Source organism: Fundulus heteroclitus, chromosome 3 (assembly GCF_011125445.2).
Source record: "Fundulus heteroclitus isolate FHET01 chromosome 3, MU-UCD_Fhet_4.1, whole genome shotgun sequence".
NCBI classification, from domain to species: domain Eukaryota; kingdom Metazoa; phylum Chordata; class Actinopteri; order Cyprinodontiformes; family Fundulidae; genus Fundulus; species Fundulus heteroclitus.
In genome coordinates this window covers 22598620-22619971 of record NC_046363.1, presented here as the reverse complement: position 1 = coordinate 22619971, position 21352 = coordinate 22598620, and the positions used below count along the sequence as shown (strand labels likewise).

Here is a 21352-nt window from a genome sequence, read left to right as displayed (position 1 = left end):
TCTACAGGCTTTCCTCTTAAAGAACATTCTTTTTAACAGAGAAAGTTCCAACTGGAGACAAATGTCAGGTACCTTCCCTTAAAAAAAAAAAATTATAGTTGGTTTTGCTGTTATCTTTGTGTTTTTTCTGACCAAAATAATGGAGGTTTTCATGTCTGTCTTTATTAGAAGAGGAGCAGAAGACGGCCCTGTGTTCAACACTGAGTGAAATCCTTGAGTCTGCCTGTGCCAGCGCCTCCACAGGGTTCTGTCTGGTGACCTGGGCCAAGGGGCAGAGCCCGCACACCAGCACGCTATCTAAGACCCAGACCCAGCCTCAAACACAGGCCGTGCCAAAACCAGAGAGCAGCCAGACGCCACAGGATCCGCAACCAAGTTAGTCTTGTGTCTTTGCCCACTCATTCATCTCACTCATGCATCTTTGTCTGCACAACTAACTGCAGATTAATGAAGTTTAACAGACTAACTGTGACGTTTTGCTGTGATGGTTTTGTGATTGTGTGTTTTCTTGTGTCTAGCTGCTTTGGCTGCTGAGGACCTTGGCTTTGAGCAATTTCACAGTGTTCTACAGTAAGTGAAAAATATTGAATTATTTTGTCAAATAACGTCTTCAATTCAATTTTATTTATATAGTGGTAATTCACAACAAGACACTTTACAAAGTCAAATTCAATCAAAACATCCAGACAAAAAGTTTCCTATCTAAGGAAACCCAGCAGATTGCGTCAAGTCTTGACAAGCAGCATTCACTCCTCATGAAAGAGCGTAGAGCCACAGCGGACAGTCGTCTGCATTGTCGATGGCTTTCAGCAATCCCTCATAGGGAGCATGCATGAAGCGACAGTGGAGAGGAAAACCTCCAGCAGAACCAGGCTCAGTGTGAACGGTCATCTGCCTCGACCGGCTGGGGGTTTGAGAAGACAGAGACACAAAAAGCACAGAAGCACACATTGATCCAGGAATCCTTTCTATGTTACATGGTAATAGCAAATGATCTGCCTCCCCTGAATGATGTCACAGCTAACAGAACACCAGACCAGGTGTACCTACTATAAAGAAAAAAGAGAGAGAACATAAAGTTTAAATGAGTAGGGATGGGTACGTTTCACATTTGAACCGATGCAGTACTGATACCCGGTACCTGGGAATAGATACCGGTACTTAACGGTACCTATTTGTAGTACTTTTATGTGTTTTATGTGGTAATAAATGTTAGTTTATTAATAAAATCTCTAAATGTTTCAATTTAACATATTTATTTCTAAATAAATGAACTTGTTTGGATCTACAACTGAACCTTATTAAATAGTTTATGAATTTTAATACATTTCCTGAATAATGATAATAATAATAATAATTAAGGCAATGTAATAAGTTTCAGGACGAGGCAACCTTCTGTCTGGGAGACATTGTTTGGAGAAGCTTGTAGTGCTTAGAGAATAACTCCAGAACGATTACTTTCACAGGAAGGCACCAATAACAACAAAGTCGCTAGACTTTTTTTGCTGGTCGCTTTTTGAAAAAAAAGTTTTCTGGATTGGTCTGAAAAGTTGCTAAATACAGCACAACATTTGCTAAATTGGCATCAGGGACCAGGTGCTTTCTCAGATTAGAGGTATTCCCGACGCTGGCCATTTTGAAAAGCTGAGACAGCGCTTTCTATTAGCCATGCTTTGTTGACTGGACCAGCGGCTACTGACATCAGCACGCCCTTGTGCGTGCAATGCTGTGTTCGTGTTCGGTATGGAAAATCGCCCCCTGTTCTATTCCCTCACTGTCACAGTGATGCATTTAGGTATCGAAACATGGTACCGTTTGATTTTACGTGAATCATTACCTGGAAGTACCGTCGGGTTTCAGTCGGTACCTATAAAAGTATGGGATTCGGTACCCATCACTAGAAATAAGTACGAACAATGCAAATTGGAGAACAGTAGGACCATAAATAATTTTCCTTATATAATTTACTTTTGTGGTTGATATTCTGGAGGGTGGCTTAAATGCAGTGGCTTAAATGCACTATTTCTATAGCCACATTTTTTTTTTCTTTCTAAAAAGACAGCGTGAGCAGAATAAGGAGGTGTGAATTTCTCTGTCTTGCTTTTTTAGATCGATCTTGCCAATTCACTCTACATTTTGCCAACTCACCACTTGCATTGATTGCCTTGAAAACAAAATGCTTGTCTCACACACAAATTGTGTGTTAAAGATACACAAGCGTATTAAATGTATGCAGGGTTGGGTTTGCTATGAGCAATATTGAAATTTCATCACATAGAGCACTGACAGCTAAAACCACAGTCAGCAAAAAGCAAGTCTTGCTCAAAGTGCATGCTTAATAAGACGAACAGCTTCACTTTTTTTAATGAGGTAAAGGATAAGAAGGATGGTGCTCTAATCCCTTGCAATCTCATTTTCTTTGTCCTGTCTTGCATTGTATTTATTTCTTTTTTTATAAGACTGTATAGTCAAGGACTGTCAAACACAATCCATGATGGGATTTTGCTGCCTGAAACTTAATGGATTTGTCTCGTTGCTGTTTCATTTATTATTCTGTATATATCTCTTGTTTTTTTTTTTTTTTCTTTTCTGTCTTTGTCCTGCAGCAAGCGGACTGTTCTGTCAGTGTCTGATCTCAGAGAGGAGGTGCTGTCTCTCTACCAGTCCTGGAGGGGGTGCTGTGGGGTTTTGCTTTTCCTTTACTCCGTCATTCTCACTAAGGTAAAGGGGGAAAAGACACCACAGAGAGATAGATACATTGGGAGTTCAGATACTGATTTACACTGACACGTTTTCTGCTTGTGTTTTATTTTAATTATTTATAAAGAGATTTATGTGAAGTGTGCAATAGGCATAAAACAAGTTTTATATTTTGAAACTGAGTCAAAAAATATTTAATGTAAAACTTTATCTGGAGGTTGCACAGATTTCTAAATGTTCAACAAATGTTCTCTTTACAGGGCATAGAGAACATTAGAAATGAAATCCAGGACCCAACAGAGCCCCTCATAGACCCTATTCATGGTCACGGAAGGTATCCAAATCCATCTTTATGCTTTTAAAATTACTGATATAACCCGTTTAGAGGGTTGTGCAAGTTCACCCATAGGAAACTTCTAAGATTAAAAAAAGGATAGTTTACATACATATTCTGAACTAAATTGCCAATCCCAACATGAGCTAGTAGTTTTCTCTTCTTTGATGAAATTAATTCTAAAATAATATGTATCAGTCATGAAATGGCACTATAATTAGCATATTTATTATATAATCTTTTTCACAGCATTTTCAAACTGGCCTTCAACACATTGCTTTGCTCTGTAATCACACAACTACTTCATTTTGATCGAACTCTCATAAAAGCAGCTTTGTTATTCCCAGATTAGTCTGAGTTTGAATTGGATTACGTTTTTATTGCAGCCTCTTTTGAAGTCAAAGTTGAATTTTGTGTTTTATTAAAATCTTGTTGCAAATTAAAGGCATCTCTGCTGTTTTTGCAGCTATTCCTTCCTGTAAGATGTTGAGAAAGCAAAGTAAGAAGTGACAGAATGCATTTAGCAGCAGTTTTATCCTCATCCCTGTTTACCTCATTGAGCTCTTTTCCACCAAAGCTGCCTTTTTCTTTTTAAATGCCTTTAATTTCCTGTAAACCACGTTTTGGTTGTGTAAGCCTTGTGTATGAATGGTCCTATAACAATAAAAATTCCTTTTCCTGCCGTACCTCCAAACCTACTGGTCTCGCTTCCTGCATGCAGCGGGCTTCTGCACATTGGCAGCAGAACACGGTGCAGAAACAAGTGGCCATGATCCCTGTGTTAAAATGACTAAAATTGGGCTGAAACCTAACTACTGTCTCTACTGGAACTTTTGTTTCTCTCAGCTGCATAAATCAGTTTAAATAGGATCTCAAATGTTTTATGATTTGTAAAACATCCACTCCAGCACAGTTTATGGATGTCAGCCTCATCATTGACATAATCAGCAGTTAGAAGTTCAAAGTTTTCCCCCAAAAAAGTTAATGTCACTGAAGAACAGGTTTGACTCTTTCATTCACAACGTTGGACAAAGTCTACGTGTTCAAAGCAAATTTTCACTTTTGCCTTTTTTCTCTTTCAGTCAGAGCCTGGTGAACCTTCTTGTAACCGGCCATGCTGTCTCTAATGTGTGGGATGGAGATAGGGAATGCTCTGGCATGAGTAAGATTTGGCACCTAAGTGACTAAAAAACATCATTAACATTCTTAGGTCTAATAAGTAGACACACGCATATCAGAACAGCAGACTTAACCATCATTTTTTGGGGGTTAGCACTGTTTTAATCCCAGAGCTCCACACATTAACAGGAAATGTCTCAGTCTTACATCTGATTTTATCACTCTTTTTGTTTCTGTTTAATTTGTTGTAGAGCTACATGGAATTCATAAACAAGCATCTGTTGGCTTCCTTACGCTTATGGAGTCGCTGCGCTACTGCAAGGTACAAACACACGCAGCACAAGTTCGCAGAATATGAACGAGAAGTGGAACCAAACTGTCAAACCCTTGGTAGTTATGCTGAAAGCTTGTGTTTTATTTCTAAAGAAACCGTTCACTTTGATCGAGATGGACATGTTTGTATAAACTGAGCTGAATACAAAAGCTTACAAGCAAATATTCACTTGCTTCCTGTTACTTTTATCGCTGAGATTTGGACATTTCCCAGCAAGTGAAACAAACTACAGGAAAAGTCCACACTTTGAAAGATTTAGAAATGAATCAAACTGATCAAAATGACACTCCCTGCTGTCTCACTTTTATTTCTGTTTACCTGTGACAAAAATCCTTCAGTGCTTAGTGTTTCCCCTAGCAATAGGACCAAAAAAAATCTGCCGCAATCTGGGATCTACTGGCTGGAGTTTGTGTTCAGCTGGTCGCCCGCATGTGTCTCTGTCGGCGCAGAAGTTTGTTTCAAGTGATACAAAGCACAAAACTGTAAAGGCAGAATTGACAATGCAAAAGGACAATACATAGACCTGTTTTATATAGAAGAGGTAACCTCATCACTTCTGTTGAGATCTGCTATTTACAAAATAATTTTTTTTAATTGTTAACTTGGCGCTCTAGGTGGAGCAGCGGTGGTCCTTGAAGGGTGGGTTGCCCCTCGAGTTTTAACAGGGGAAACCTAGCAACATCCAAAATGCCCTTTGTGATAAAACACTAACCGCACATCATCCTGAATGCACAACCTTCTTCTGAAAACAAGGTGGCAGCATCATTGCATTACCTTTGCAAAGCCTCATGATAAGCTTATGTGTTGAGGTATATATAAATTACACACAATATAAGTAAAATATCTCAAATGATAGTGGATCTCGAGTTTGATTTATTGTTGTAACATAAGCCCTAAAGCAGTTGACGTAGGAGATATGCAACAGACAAAGCAAGCTACCTTAAAAAGTCAACATTCTGCTCAAAAAAATAAAAGCTATAGTTGGTAATCCTGATCAGAAACATTTTTTATTATACTGGACAAAATAGACCTTCCATCCTGACAGTAGTCAATACATTATGTATTCAGAAAAAGGAGGAAATTATATCTTTGTGAAAGCTGCAGGTCCATAAAAACTGACCAATCCCTGCCGTTTGGTCCGAAAGGCAGGGATTGTTCACAGTTATGGTCCTACGCTGCTCTCACCGTATACTTTGAAAATGGCTGGCAGTCGCAAGTAGTAAACCACGTACAAGAGGAAGGCCTCAGTAGAAAGAAATAAGACCAAAGTGGATTTGGGATGATTGTTTTTCATGCAATACCCCTAAAGAGCAGCAGAGTAAGGTTAGCTGGTCTGACACATGTGCAGTTATTCATAAAGGGGCTTGGGGAAACTTCTGGAGAAATCGGCGACTATGTTTTAAAGGAACACTTTAATTATTATTAAATAATTAAACTACTGATCTGGTCAGCTCAGTAGTGGAAGGGGTTGTTAATCAGTGTCGGCTGTTTTGATGTTAATGAAATTAACAACAGGGACATTAAAGGGGCAGTAATGACAACCCCAAAAACAGGTGAGATTGAGCAGGTGAAGGCCGCTTACATTTTCCCCCTCGTTTACTTTTGACTGCTTTTGCAGTTACTCTGGAGAAGCTGGACAGAAGGCCGCCAAAGGTTGTTAACCTATCGGCATAACCGGTATCTACTCCTTTGTGCGAGGAGGAACAGAATGAGTACTGCCAGAGCCCTACAAAGTGACCTCCAGCGAGTCACTGGTGTGAACATTTCTGACCCAAACCATTAGAAACAGGCTTCATGGGAGTTGCCTGAGTGCTCGATGTCCTCTAGTCGGCCCTGTGCTCACTGGCCGGCACCGTTGAGCTCTGGCATTTGCCAGAGAGCACCAGAGTTGACAGGTTTTTGCACTGGCGCCCTGTTCTTTTCACAGATGAGAACAGGTTCATGCTGAGCTCATGCGACAGGCATGAAGCTGTGGTGAACGTAATGCTGCCTGCAACATTGTTCGGCTCTATCGCTTTGTTGGTGGGTGAATGTCGGTCTGGGGGGGGGGGGGGGGCATCTCCATGCAGGGACACACAGACCTGTACAGGATAGATGACGGCACCCTCACTGCCATTAGGTTTCAGGATGAAATCCTTAGACCCTTTGTTGAATCCATAGATGCTGCAGTGGGTCCTGGCTTCCTCCTAGTGTATGATAATGCCTGGCCTCATGTGGCAAGAGTTTGCAGGCAGTCCCTGGAGGAAGAAGGAATTAATGCCATTGACTGGCCTCCACGCTCCCATCACCTAAATTCAATAGAACATCTTTGGAACATCATGTTCCAACACCACCAGAGATGCCCTGCTTTGTATCTGGGATCCATTTTTGATTTGCTCCAGTGACTCTTCAGCAAGTTGGACTAGCCCGCTGAATTAGTGTTTCTGTTTAATTTTCTCCGTGACTTCCATTTTACGTCCTCTGCGGGTTGACGGTTTTAATTTTCATCAAATGATTTGGCATCCTCTTGTTTTTTTTTAATCTTTCCATATCAGGACGGAGATCCAGCAGGGCTTTTTTCCAATGATGTTTTCAAAGTGTTCCTTTTTTCTTTTTTTCTTTTTTTAAGCAGTGTGTCTAGAGAAGTGAGACAGTTTTAAAATTGACCAAATGAACTTCTTTACAGTGTGTATGTATAAATGCTCAGTTTAAAAAAAAAAAAAGGGGAGGGGGGGGGGGGAGAGATCTGTTTGGTGAATTTGTGTTTTAATTTAATCCAGATGCCGTTCAGGGAGTTTATTTTACTGCATGTCATTTCTGTTCAGACAATTAGTTCGTTACATTAATGAAAATGACAAGTGTGATTAGAAGCCAATGCTGAATGATGGTGGTAATTACCAAAAATAGACACTCCTGTGTAATACATTCCTTTCACTCTGTTTATTTCAGGTCGGGGCATTCCTCAAATCTCCAAAGTTCCCTATTTGGATTCTTGGCAGTGAAACGCATCTCTCTGTATTTTTCACAAAGGCAAGTTTTGTACACTCGTCCAGCACACACTTCACACACCGACACACACTTTGTGCAACACAAGCAGGTCTTCTCGACAGGTTAGGAAACACTGCAATAAGGAATGTGCTCAGTAGATTTAATTTTGTACAGATCAGATATCAATGTGGTGAAAAACAGGAGATTCAGAGATGGAGGGGAACGAATATGAGCAAAGGAGATTGTCTTATATGGCAGGTGCTGTTAGTTGGATTGTCGCCATTCAAGCATCTGTCTAAGCTGAATTTAACAAACAGACATGTACACATCTTCACAGATATTATCTTTCCCATAAACTAAGTCATCTGTGTTTGGTTAAACAGTTCATTTGTCATAATGTATGGCGTAAAAGTCTGTTTGACTTCAGTAAAAAGTTTTACCTTTGCTGTCAGGGTAATTACAACAATGTAGATTTATGTTGTAGCACTTTCTTTGGAAACACTTATTCCCAAACACTCTGCGTTCATGTCTGACAAATTATATTACCAGACACAATGGTGACATAATTGGAATCAATTCTTTAAAAGAAAATGACAGGAGATGTAAACAAAAGAAGAATGTAGGTCTTTTCTTTCCTAGAATTCAACATTCATTTCACCTTAACTTGGATTTGCTCAGCTTGAGCATCATCACCCACCCCAACCTGCTAATTTACTCCTGTGTGTATTTCCATCATATGGTCCAAATCATAAACTTACTGTTAATGTAAGGTTCACATTAAAAAGGATATTTAATCAAAAAAATATATTCTGCAGTTTTCGCACCTCCTGTCACACGCAAACAGATAAACAGAAGATAAACTCGGAATTTAGTAAAACAATTTCGAAATACAGATTTCTTAAAGATGCAAAAAGAACGTGTGTGTGCGCGCAGTAGATATCTGTAAATGAATAAAAATGGCGACTTAGAGGCCGACTTTCCGCATGTTCAGTATCGCTTGTTATGCTACAAGCCACAACAAAAGTAACGCAGTTTTTGTCGTTTCTTTCTTTTCTGACGTCTGTTCTACTTTCTCTCGACAATGTTTTGATAAAAAAGAAAGTTGTGAAGCTAAACGGTGGTAAATAAAATACAAACTGTTGTAGGAGAATCTTAGGCCTTGCACAGCTTTGGTTGTGCTCAAAATCTTCTTCTTTAAAATGTTGATGTAGTTGATGTTGGTATCGCCTCCTGGTGGCATATCATTTGCATTACAGAGTTTTTGACTTTTTGACAGATTTTTTTATTTTATTTTATGCATCATCTATATCATGATCTATTTAATTTTTTCGCTTTGTAAATGTAATCAAAAAGATGAAATACAGCCACGATGGCAAGCTAATCTGTTGAATTCCAGTTTTCTAGGGGCAGTGGAGAGAAAGAGAGAGACTACTGTTGCGAAAATGCTGTGGTTTTCAGCAATGAAACTGTAACCAATGATTCTGTTGCAGTAATTGTACTGTATAACTTACGTGAAGTTATTATCGACTTACCGAGTTAAAAGTCTACAGCCTTTAACAAACTTTGCCAAGGCAGCTGAGTCGTTCTGATTTCACAGCTGTTCACCTCAGAGAGATCTATGTCCTCGTTCACAAAACTCCGGCTGAAGTAGAACCTTCTCGGTAACCTGGGTTGGACTCCACAGTGGATCGGCACCAGATGTAGACTGATTCTGGTCTTTTCTGTTCAGTGTCCCAGAAACGCTGTAACATGGCAAAAACGTTCATATGAGCACCGGTTTATGCCAAGAGTTATGGATTTCACATTACAGCTGAGGCAATGTTGCAAGCTTCGAGAGGAACTTGAGGAGTGTGCTGTCAAAGTGTGTTTGCTTATGCAGGTGTGTGCAAACTCATTCATCTTGCACTCAAGTAAGCCCGCTTATCAGTCTCATTATTGAGATTGTAACTATATACAGCTAGTGAATTAAAACGAGGGGTCTAGGAACTCATCTCTATTATTACAGCACACCCTTTAATATAAAATTGATTAAAATATCCTTTACATGAATAAAGCTCCACGCTGCAGTCTCAGTGTATCAAATGTTGGCTCTGTGATGAACCAATCATGTATGCGCTAATGAGTTACTGATTCCCACAACTCCCCGGGGCTGGTGACATGTTCGTATATATATACATCCACATCGCAGAGTAGAGGAAATTTAATCCTGATTAGCATTAGGTGTGTGTGTGTGTGTGTGTGTGTGTGTGTGTGTGTGTGTGTGTGTGTGTGTGTGTGTGGTGGTGCGCTCTGAACAATGTGATTCCAAAGTTTCACTGAGGTTCACGAACATGCACATAGAAACATAATAAAATATGTTGCTCAGGCTACTTACAAGCTAAAGATGTGTTGAAGACAAAAGTAAAGCTGTTAGAGCTACTTTATTAAAGCAGACAAGTTTGACACTTTAGAGGGAAGTTTGTTCCGAACTAATTTGAAGCTTATGTTTTTATGCTTTGTGAAACAAAACTACATAATGCCTGGTTATGATCCTTTTGGCTGTGTGACTATGACTTTTAAACCATCTGCTTAATAGCATTGTTGCTTTTATCTAATCTACTTACACAAAAGGCATTTTGCCATTTGTGTTTCTTGCCTTTAAAACTGTGTTTCCTATATTGAGGTTTGTCCCTCTACCAGAAAGAGCCACAGTCACTATAAGTTGGATAGTAATCATCTTTCTTTTTTCTTTTTTTGGACAAGTTTTCAAGATGCAGGAAGGAGACAAAGATCAAGGAAATGCAGGGAGTCATATTTAAGAGAAATGTACCACTCTACATTTTTAGTTGCTTTCCATTCCAGTTTTCAGTGAAAGGTTCTGCCGAACTGAAGGGTCCTACTGCAAATCTTAGTCTTTACCTGATCGGTCCCTCATGGGATGAAAAGAGGAGGAAAGGAAGTTAAGAGGAAGGATGCACTTAAAAAGAGCACTGCAGTGGTCACTCAGGAAAGGGGCTTTAGGTGAGGGGGGTCCTCCTGTGACATTTCTCATCACTCTTTACTCTACCCTCACTGAGTGATGAGGTTCACAGGCTGTATCTGAACTTCTCCGGGGAGTTGTGTGCGTGCCTATGTGTACAGTAGTTGTGCTCTGGGTCAATGATTTATTTGGAGGGGCAGCCGCCGCCATGGCGCTCTGTCTTCTAAGGCTTCCACCTCTGTCTGCATACACAGGATGTATTTTAAAGGCTCCTGGAAAAATGCAAAACAGTGGCCTGGAACAGTAAATGTAGGTCAGATGAATTCATTGAAACTATGTTGACATAAACACTGAAGTTTTTTTGAAATGCCAAAACTAGAAAGTGTGAAGTTATTTGGAAGTCAGATGTACTTGGCCACCCTTTAATTCAAGATGAAAAGGCATCTCGGTATCAACGCATTTTTAAAGATGACATTTTTAACATGTTACACAAGATTTATTTCTAAATATAGATTTTACTAAAAAAATACAGGAACTGGTATACTGTCGACTGCAAATAGGCTTAAATTGGAGGCAACCGGACTTTCGCTAATTTTTTCTGAAAACATTCCAGCAGTCTTTGTTATACATATAACAACTAACTTGAATCAATTTATGATTTGGAATAAAGCATTTGAAATTTGTAACTAAATGATAGCTTATTTTGCATTGCTGTGCTTTTAATAATGCATCCTTAATACACCTTTTCATGCAGTGGAGGCTTTTAATATGGTTGATATGGCTCACCGACCAGGGTGCTATTTTACCAAGGGGTGACTCCTCAAAGCATTTTAATTATGCTGTTCCATCCCTGCATTGTTGGAACAGCGACACAGAAAGAGCATGATTAACTTTTTGCGAGGTAACCATCATTTTAGATTGGGACAAACCTGGACAGAATGAATTGTTGTTTGGGACACTCAACCTGAAGCTATGTATTATATGTGAGCTCTGAGCCGGTGTCACACCAAAGATTTATTTATGGTTACATGATAACAATAGAGATTCTGATTCTTACAGATTCTTTAAAACACAGTTTTGCTTTCTGAAACTTTTGCTATTTTTAACATTAACAAAAACTGTATTGAGTGAAGGAGAGGCTTGTACAAAGTGCCATTCCCAAAAAAAATGCTGCTGACCTATAAAGTATACAAAAAATTAAAAAAGGTGAACTATTTTAAAAGCACATTTAAGGGCCTACTTTGTCTTTTAACAGGATTGCTCCCTGTGTTTCATTTGATCAGTGGGTGCGGGCCACATGTACACACAAAACAACAAAGCGGTGTACATTAACAGTCATTAATAACCTTTGACAGGTCGGACCAAAGGTCATTGTAGTGGGATAAAGGCCTGTCATCTGAAGTGTGTGTGCGCTGCATTATTCTTCGTTCCCCTTTGGGTGTTTATCGGTGTTACAGGACCCATCAGTGTGTTATACAAGTACTCTCCGGTATCTCATCTCTTTTCACGGAGACGCACTTTGGTCACCGAAGACAGCGTCATAAATCACTGCTTTGTCTTGTCTGTCACACTCGAGGCGCATGCACATACCCACAAACCTGCAGTAGAAACTACACTCTCGCTATGTGGTAGGAGAGGAGCTTTACCATGGTTTCTTGGGATTTCTTGTGATCCCTTGGGATATACGCTTGTTGAGATGAACCAAAAAAAAAAAAACTACTGTATGAAAACACACAATGATGGTAGTCACATAACAAGCTTCCGCACGTTGACCTTCTCCTCAATCTGTCATGTAGTGACACTATCTCTCCCTGCTCTGAACAAGACGGGAGACATTGTCCAAGACCTGGGCTTTGTTTTGAAACTGAGACCTTTAAACATACTCCATGTCCACTCACAGCCTCTCAGCACACACAATAGCTCTTTAGGAGAACAGGGGGGAAAGAAAGTGTAATTCTAGTAAAAGGCCATGCCTACCTGTCTTACCTGAAGTAGCTACCTTGATGTGGAGATAAAGTCTGAAAGGGCGGAAGGAAAAAGGAACAAAAAGTGTAGGGTGAGTGGGGGAGGAAATACTACAAAACTGGAGTGCCTAATTATCCCAGGAAAGGGTCGGTAACAAGGACAAGAGACAAAGTGAAAGAGGAAACTAGACTAGAGTTAGAGATCTTCTCCGCTTGAAGAACACATAAAAAATGCTGGTGACGAGACATGGAGGTTTTACCCTGTCCCAGCAGACATACCACAAAGTGACACAAGTGATGAAAGGGTCAAATGACTATCAGTCGAGTCTTTTTACTTTATCTTGGAGACCCTGATGCAGGAAACCAAACCAGATTATAGCACAGGAAGATAACTTAGAAAGTGAACAGCACTGGACATCTGTTCCACGTAAGTCTACATCTGTTTACTAATGAACAGATTCTATGTAGTCTGAAAATATGTGGTATTGTCTTCATGCTTCCAAACAATCCCATAGTCTAAAAGTTGTGTAGCCGTCCATCCAGCCTTCCTTCTATTGTTTCGTTCATCCAACCACCACCAACAACCAGAAACGGATGCAACAGTGCCATAAGCTGTCTCTCTAAAGCACAAATAACTCACCTCCAGTAAGCCGAGCTTTGAGAAAAAGGAGAGCACAGAGCAGGTGACAACAGAAGGCACGAGAAACGGCAAAAGCACACAAAATGTCAGAGTTTTGTTTTGTCTTTTTCCCTGTGGCTGAATTACTTGGTTGGACATCTGCCAGTTCTGTTCAGACAATAATATTTGCCATCTGGTGATGTACAGTTTTTCGAGTGGTGAACTGTATAATTGATATGGCTAGTAATATTAAATACATCTTGGTCATGCCATTCAACCAGGTTAAGTATCAGTTATTCAGTATACTGTTTCCAGTACTGATAAAGCTGCACTTATTACACCCAGACATTTCACTGCACCTTTTCCACACACCAGTGTTGTAGTACTCGAGTCCGAGACTCGAACTCGAGTCCGAGTCATTAGCTAAATTTAAAGACTCGTGACTTGACTTGGACTTGAGCACTGATGACTCGAACTTGGACTCGGACTCCTACATTCAGATCATTCTGACTCGGAGATTGAGAAAAAGACTCGACTTTTTTTAATATCATTAGGCTATAATTTTAATATGTCATTAGAATATTATTTGGTGTATGATTTTAATATCTAAATGTCGTACCGCGCACGTGACATCACCATCTCATGAGCAACGCCCCTTGCCGCTAAGGTTGGGCAAACAGTGTGAGAGCGCACGTTGCAACCAGCCATTACACATGCAACATATACAACGATATGACCGACTTTACAGCTGTTAAACTATCACAAAAGAATGTCCAGGCGCCCATTTTACTGGTAGAACTGTGGAACAACATACCAACGTTCAGCTCAAACGATGGATTGAGTGTCGAGGGCTTATAAAGACGGGCCGAGTTGATAGGAAGGTAAGTCGATGTTTTTCTCCTGCTCGGCGTTCTTAGCGTCAGCGGCCGTTTTTTTTTTTTTCTGTTTGTAGTCACCGTCCAGGAATCGGTATAAATTTTCCAGCCCGCCGAACAATTTAGTCCGGCCCGGTGGCCATGCATTATCATTATCCAACGGCTGTATCTCCTCGCTGCATCGACCGATCTGCTCCAGATTTGTTGTAAGTAATGGGGGAACGCTGCCGAACGCGTTTGTGGGAATCGCCCGGTGGACGGGCGAGGAAAATGCGTGACAGCATCTGCGGTGGCGGGCGGCCGGCAGTGCGCGAACCCAGCCGGCCGGCCGGCAGTGCGCGAACCCAGCCGGCCGGCCGGAGCCGCGGCGGTGCGCGAACCCCGAACGCCGGCCGGCACCGCGGAGGTGCGCGAACACCGCCCGCCGGCCGGAGCCGCGGCGGTGCGAGAACACCGCCCGCCGGCCGGCACCGCGGCGGAGTGCGCTTGGCTGCGAGGGCCGATCGACGCCGCTTGCGGCTTTAACATCCTTCATATGCGGCCTATCAGCGTACCTCGAGTCGCTGTTGCGCGTTCCATAACAACAATATTTAAAAACCATTATAGGAGACGTCTTAGACTTGGAAAAACCAGTAGTTTTATCGAGTAAAACCAAGGGTAACTACAGCGAAAGAGTTATTAGTGCAATGGGATGTTACTGCTTCATGTCATACATCACACGTCAATAGTGACTCGACTCGGACTCGACTCGGATGAGTAGTGGACTCGACTCGGACTCGACTCGGATTTTTTTTTTAATGACTTGGACTTGACTCGGACTTGAACACTGGAGACTCGAACCTGGACTCGGACTCCTACATTCAGATCATTCTGACTCGGAGATTGAGAAAAAGACTCGACTTTTTTTAATATCATTAGGCTATAATTTTAATATGTCATTAGAATATTATTTGGTGTATGATTTTAATATCTAAATGTCGTACCGCGCACGTGACATCACCATCTCATGAGCAACGCCCCTTGCCGCTAAGGTTGGGCAAACAGTGTGAGAGCGCACGTTGCAACCAGCCATTACACATGCAACATATACAACGATATGACCGACTTTACAGCTGTTAAACTATCACAAAAGAATGTCCAGGCGCCCATTTTACTGGTAGAACTGTGGAACAACATACCAACGTTCAGCTCAAACGATGGATTGAGTGTCGAGGGCTTATAAAGACGGGCCGAGTTGATAGGAAGGTAAGTCGATGTTTTTCTCCTGCTCGGCGTTCTTAGCGTCAGCGGCCGTTTTTTTTTTTTTCTGTTTGTAGTCACCGTCCAGGAATCGGTATAAATTTTCCAGCCCGCCGAACAATTTAGTCCGGCCCGGTGGCCATGCATTATCATTATCCAACGGCTGTATCTCCTCGCTGCATCGACCGATCTGCTCCAGATTTGTTGTAAGTAATGGGGGAACGCTGCCGAACGCGTTTGTGGGAATCGCCCGGTGGACGGGCGAGGAAAATGCGTGACAGCATCTGCGGTGGCGGGCGGCCGGCAGTGCGCGAACCCAGCCGGCCGGCCGGCAGTGCGCGAACCCAGCCGGCCGGCCGGAGCCGCGGCGGTGCGCGAACCCCGAACGCCGGCCGGCACCGCGGAGGTGCGCGAACACCGCCCGCCGGCCGGAGCCGCGGCGGTGCGAGAACACCGCCCGCCGGCCGGCACCGCGGCGGAGTGCGCTTGGCTGCGAGGGCCGATCGACGCCGCTTGCGGCTTTAACATCCTTCATATGCGGCCTATCAGCGTACCTCGAGTCGCTGTTGCGCGTTCCATAACAACAATATTTAAAAACCATTATAGGAGACGTCTTAGACTTGGAAAAACCAGTAGTTTTATCGAGTAAAACCAAGGGTAACTACAGCGAAAGAGTTATTAGTGCAATGGGATGTTACTGCTTCATGTCATACATCACACGTCAATAGTGACTCGACTCGGACTCGACTCGGATGAGTAGTGGACTCGACTCGGACTCGACTCGGATTTTTTTTTTAATGACTTGGACTTGACTCGGACTTGAACACTGGTGACTCGAACCTGGACTCGGACTCGAGGCATAGTGACTTGACTACAACACTGCCACACACCCCGCCCCACCCGCCTTCTCACACGCGCACACACAGAGGGCATTTTCAGTGCTTGCCTATGCCCTCCTTTCCTCCGTTCGCTGGCCCTGCTTGCACCTATTAATTCTTTCATCCGTTTGCCCATTTTGTTTCTTTCCTTTTATAATTTGGTCTTTAACTGCCTAGTTTAGTTTGGAAACTTGTAGGATTTTGACAAAAAAAATACGTTCACTTCTTCTAAAACACTGACATCAGTTTATAAATATGCTGTCTTTTTTTTTTAAATCAGGCTTACTGGTTTGATTAGAGCATTTAATCCCATGTTATAGTTTGTTTTTATTTTTTTAATCAGTCAGGAAGTGTGTATGTGTATGTGGTTCATCCTGTATTCCTTTGGGGCATATTGTTGCGTTGTCCTGCAGGTCAAGGGGTTTGTGCAAAAAAAGGTCAAACTGCAGAGTTTGGAATGTGCTCCTTGATTCTATTGGCCACACTTAGAGTGATGCATGAGCTCACAGCAGAGGAGAATCCAGTTCCCCTGTGTAAGCAAACACTTGGTATGAGGGGATGCGGTGTGTTTGTTGCTCAAATTCTGTCTCTTACAAACATGCTCATGGTGGAGAGAGAAGAAACACCGAAGCAGACAGGCCCGCACTTCCTAACCTCCCTGCAGAGAGCGTTAGCTCCGTGACTTGTTTTCCAACTCAGCAGCATCTTCCTGAGGCCTCTAATAAAACACAGATCAAAGACGAGAGAGCAGACGTGTCATCGCACACAGAGACGCACGGCCATGTAATTTCTGCTGCCGTTATTAGTGGCTGTGGTTATCTGCACATCTCCTGCAACAATGAGTCACTATTGTTACAGTTCCTTTCAACATGCTTATTTGGATGGTTGTTTTTTTTTAAAGACATCATCATAGCAGTCCCATGGTGACCCCATGGTAAAGCTTATCTTCAGATAAAGTCACTGTCATGTTGTAATTTTAAATCAACAAGACTATTTACAAAAACTTTGCCCTTCCTGACTTAGAATATGTGCTACAGTATATTTCATGAAAATCATTGGGACTTTTTTGTTAGGGCATAAAGTTATCTAAGCTCTCGTCACTTTGAGGAGTCTCTTATTTTGTTTGTTAGGATATATGCCATAGAGGCATAGCAGAGGTATTCATACCCCATACTTCTACACATTTTGTCACATACAACCACAAATTACAATGTATTCCAGTAAAGTGTAGTAAAATCAGATGTAGTTTTCTAAATTCTTTACAAATGAAAATCCTCAATTAGAGCAGCAGGGATGTTTGTCTTTCAGCTTTGCTAATCTGGTTTATCTGGCTGTTCTTCCTGATGAGGTGGCTCAAGCAGATTCAACTTGGACAGAGAACATCTGTGACCATCAAGTTTTAAGGTTTGACACAGAATCCTGTTGGATTTAGGTCTAGACTTTGAATAGACCATAACAACACACAGATCCTTCGATCTGAACCATTCCAGGGTAGCTCTGGCGTTGTTTATTTATGTCTGCTAGAAGGTGATTCTCTGTCCCTGTCTCATGTCTTGTGCAGCCTCTAACAAGCCTTCCAGGATTTCCCTGCATCTAGCTCAGGAGGACATTCAGATGTTCTCATAAAGTCTTTATGAAAATAAAACTAAGTTGTTGTTTTTTTTTTTCTCTTTGCCAAAACAACAGATACAGTCAGATGCAGCATTTTCAGTCAAATAATGTTGTTTAGATGGTCGTTATGAAATTTTTCCCATCACCATGCTTCTCTGTGGGGAAGTTTGTTGAGGCCAATGTACAATGATTTTTCTCCACACAGAACATTGAGCTTGTTTGTTCAAATGCTCAATTTCGCTCTTATCGGATCAAATCGCTTTCTTTCACATGATTGCTCTGCTCCCTATAAAACATGGCCAAAAACCTTGCCTTGAAGTGTGGCCCTCTTCCTGCTGCTCTTCTATCACGGCCATATATGTGGGGATCTGAGAATAAATTGGACTCCAATGACTAATTAGGTTAAGGGAACAGCTTGGGGTGGGTTTTCTTTAAGGACGGCAGAGTAAAAGGGTTGAAATACAAATGAAAACCCTTTAATGCATAGGTTAGGGGTTAAGAAAAGAATACTTTGTCTTGGTTTATAGCTCAATTTGCCATAATACATTTAAGTTAGTGGTTGTAAAAAAACTAAATGTTGGTTTAAAGGTATGATTACGTTTGAAGGGTCCTGTAATTAAACTTAATCCCATTAGTTTCTTTTTAGACGCTCTAGAGCTTTGTCATCACATTTGCTGCTCTTGTGAACCATTGTCCACCAACATAAGTGAAACACAGACATATTGTGCTAATGATAAATGTGCTGTCCGCTTTATGGGGCCTGTAATGCTAACATATCAAGCCCCATGTCAGGTATGTAAGCATACATTCGCTGGTGTGGGACTGTTTTTCTTTACATTTTAAGAGCCAGCAGCTGGGAGTCATCCCTTCTTGATGTGTGTCCCCCCCAACACCCCTCAGTCGCTGAGTAAGCCCCGAGTACAGTAATAAGTGGATTGTGAAATGCAAGCAGGCTGTGTGGATCTGAGGCTCAAGCTTTAATAAAGAGGGCAGCTAAAAGTAGATGAGCAGGGTTCAATTGTTCTCCCAAAACATTTTGTGTTTGTCCAGCGATTTGTTGTCATAAATACTCGCCCTCCCACACTCAGGCAGAAACAGTCAGACCCTCTCTGCTTTCATTCACCATTTTTGCACATGTTGGTGTGTGAGAGAGCTGAAGTAAATAAAAATTAAGAAATTACATCTTTATAAAATGGTAGTTTCCTTCTTTTCCCACCTTGTGTTTTTAGTTTTTTCTTCTGGAAACATGTGGACAAAGAAATACATCACTGGTTGTTCTGTTGTCAGCCTTAAAAAAAGTATTGAACAAAATCTGAGTGTGAAGTTTCAAAATAATATATATGTTTAGGTTTAGGATATAGCTTAAGAAGTTTTTCCTATCCGACAAGTTAAGCTCTAAGTTTAAAGTATAAAGTTCTCAGAAAGTGGATTATAGAATCTACAGCCAGATTGGAGGAGAAGTTGTTGAGGCACCTTTATTACTTCTGCTTAGGTATTTATTTATTTATTTATAATATGTTAAAATGTGATGGTGTGACAGGCAGTTTGGTGGAAACATATAAACAGAAGTACAATGACTTAAAATGACTTTCCCCTTTGTTTTTCTTTTTTTTTTTGGGGGGGGGTCACTGACATGTTTTGTTCTAACCACAACCTTCAATGTATTTTGCTGGGTTTTTGTGTGAAGTGGAGGAAGAGAATACATAGTTTTATATATAAATCAAAATGGCATGTATTCTGTCCACTTGTCAAAAGTCGGTACTTTGTAGAACCCTAATTACAGCTGCAAGACGTCTGGGGTATGCCTCCAGCAGCTTTGCGCATCCGGAGTCTGAAATGTTTCACTTCTTTGTAAAATAGCTCAAACTGACAGAGATGGGACAGAAAGCATCTGTGACAGATTCTGCGTTGGATTTGGGTCTAAATTGTCAATCCACCACATGAATATGCTATAATCTAAACCAGGGTGTGCGCAGAGTGCAGTCCAGGGGTCGTTTGTAGCACTTGGAATGATTTTGTGTGGCTCCTGGCTACAATTCAAGAATAGCACAGTTTGGCCCACCAGCACAAACACTTGGTTCAGAAACACAGATAGTTGATGCAGACAGTTTTTGCAGCTTTTTGGGGTGGTGTTGTGACACTAGTACCTTTTATTCATCAGTATACTGTCAGGAAGAAGGGCAGAGAGGAGAAGGGGTAGACGTACGGTCATCGGCCTGGGGTTGAGAATCGAATCCAGGGACAGGTGCATCAAGCATCAAAGCCTTCATTGATATTGTGTGCCTTCTTTCCCTTTGAGCCACGTAGCCTACCCTGGTGTGAAACTTTAACTCTTAATTGCTGTATCCAGTGAGTACTTTCCACTTGACGATTTCGGCCCAAACTTCTAGGCTAAAACTCCGAACACCATTAAGCCAGACCATTCCTGCGTAGCTCTGGCTGAATGTGTAGTTTTATCCCAAAGAAATGTGATCCCCTACTTTTGCTCTCATGTTTTTTGCAGCCGCTTATTTGCTCCAGCTGAATAACAACATTCCCACACCGTGGGGACGGATTGTTCGGTGTGAAACACGGTCAATTTTCCACGACATACAGGGTTTTGCATGTATCAAAAATGTCAATAAGGACAATTTTTAAATTAATGTATCTTTTTCCCCCACTTTGGTTGTGTACCTTTATGTGCTTTTACTATCACCATTGATTAAAATCCCGGTGTGTGTGTGTGTGTGTGTGTGTGTGTGTGTGTGTGTGTGTGTGTGTGTGTGTGTGTGTGTGTGTGTGTGTGTGTGTGTGTGTGTGTGTGTGTGTGTGTGTGTGTGTGTGTGTGTGTGTAACTTGGGGCCGGAATGCTTTCCCGAGGCATGTATGTACTTTGGATTGTAGGCAAGTCAATAAAGGCATCACCATGTGTAGATCAATAAACATGTATTTTTTTTTTTTTTTATTCTCGTCCAGCACAGCTTTCTTTAGAGCAGTTTCTTTACACCGGAGAGCTTATCACAGAACACGGTCTATATGTTGTACGGTTTGATTTCCTGATTGTGTGTTTGGACTAAAAACAAGCCGTCTACGTTTATCAGCAGATCAGTTAATAACCCGGTCGGTATTCTCTGCTGATTGCTTCAGCCTCTCTCGCTGCACAGACTTAAGCCATCACATCAAATACATGTTTAAGATGCATTATCGCTGCACCACACGGTCACTAATGACTTAAGTATGCTGACCTCATGTTATATTTATTTGTACTAAGTTTTTTTTTTTTTTTTTTTTTTTCTAGCCGTAGTATTGCCAGCCAACATCGTTGAATTTGTAATGATGTTTCCTCTCTATGTTCTACTGCTCCTACTGTTTTACTGTCGGTGAAAAACTATTTAAATAAGGCTCCATATTTTAAGTTCCTACCCTCTTTGCGTTTTTTAGTTCAACATTTTGATGTTGAACTAAACTCACATTTGGGTCGGTTTCTTCCAGTTTGTCATGCAGGTTTTTAACATTTTCCCTTTCTCCTCCCCTCTGTTTCTTCCTCTTTTTCCTTCTTTTTCTGCTTTTTGGGCTGTTTCCATATAGGAGATGTTGCTGGTAGCTCCAGAATGTCCATCAGAACAGGCAAGAAGGGTTTTCCAGTCATTTGATCCTGAAGGTAAATAAGCACCAAGTGTCTGCATCATTCTCACAGTACATGTGATCATAATTGTGCACCCTGCTCCCTGTGGGTTTTATCTGTGTATTCATTTGTATTTATTTATTTTGTTG

General features: G+C 41.4%; 1 protein-coding gene across 1 annotated transcript in view; it reads left to right on the top strand.

Moving 5' to 3' along the window:
* mindy3 (MINDY lysine 48 deubiquitinase 3) overlaps nucleotides 1–21352 on the top strand; it is a 37714-nt gene that overhangs the window by 3330 nt on the left and 13032 nt on the right. Inside the window, exons 4-12 of the mRNA XM_012862642.3 lie at nucleotides 8–68; nucleotides 169–375; nucleotides 519–570; nucleotides 2607–2721; nucleotides 2961–3034; nucleotides 4117–4196; nucleotides 4405–4475; nucleotides 7416–7496; nucleotides 21167–21239. Coding sequence (XP_012718096.2) covers nucleotides 8–68; nucleotides 169–375; nucleotides 519–570; nucleotides 2607–2721; nucleotides 2961–3034; nucleotides 4117–4196; nucleotides 4405–4475; nucleotides 7416–7496; nucleotides 21167–21239 — 814 coding nt within the window. The remainder of the gene's footprint in view (nucleotides 1–7; nucleotides 69–168; nucleotides 376–518; nucleotides 571–2606; nucleotides 2722–2960; nucleotides 3035–4116; nucleotides 4197–4404; nucleotides 4476–7415; nucleotides 7497–21166; nucleotides 21240–21352) is intronic.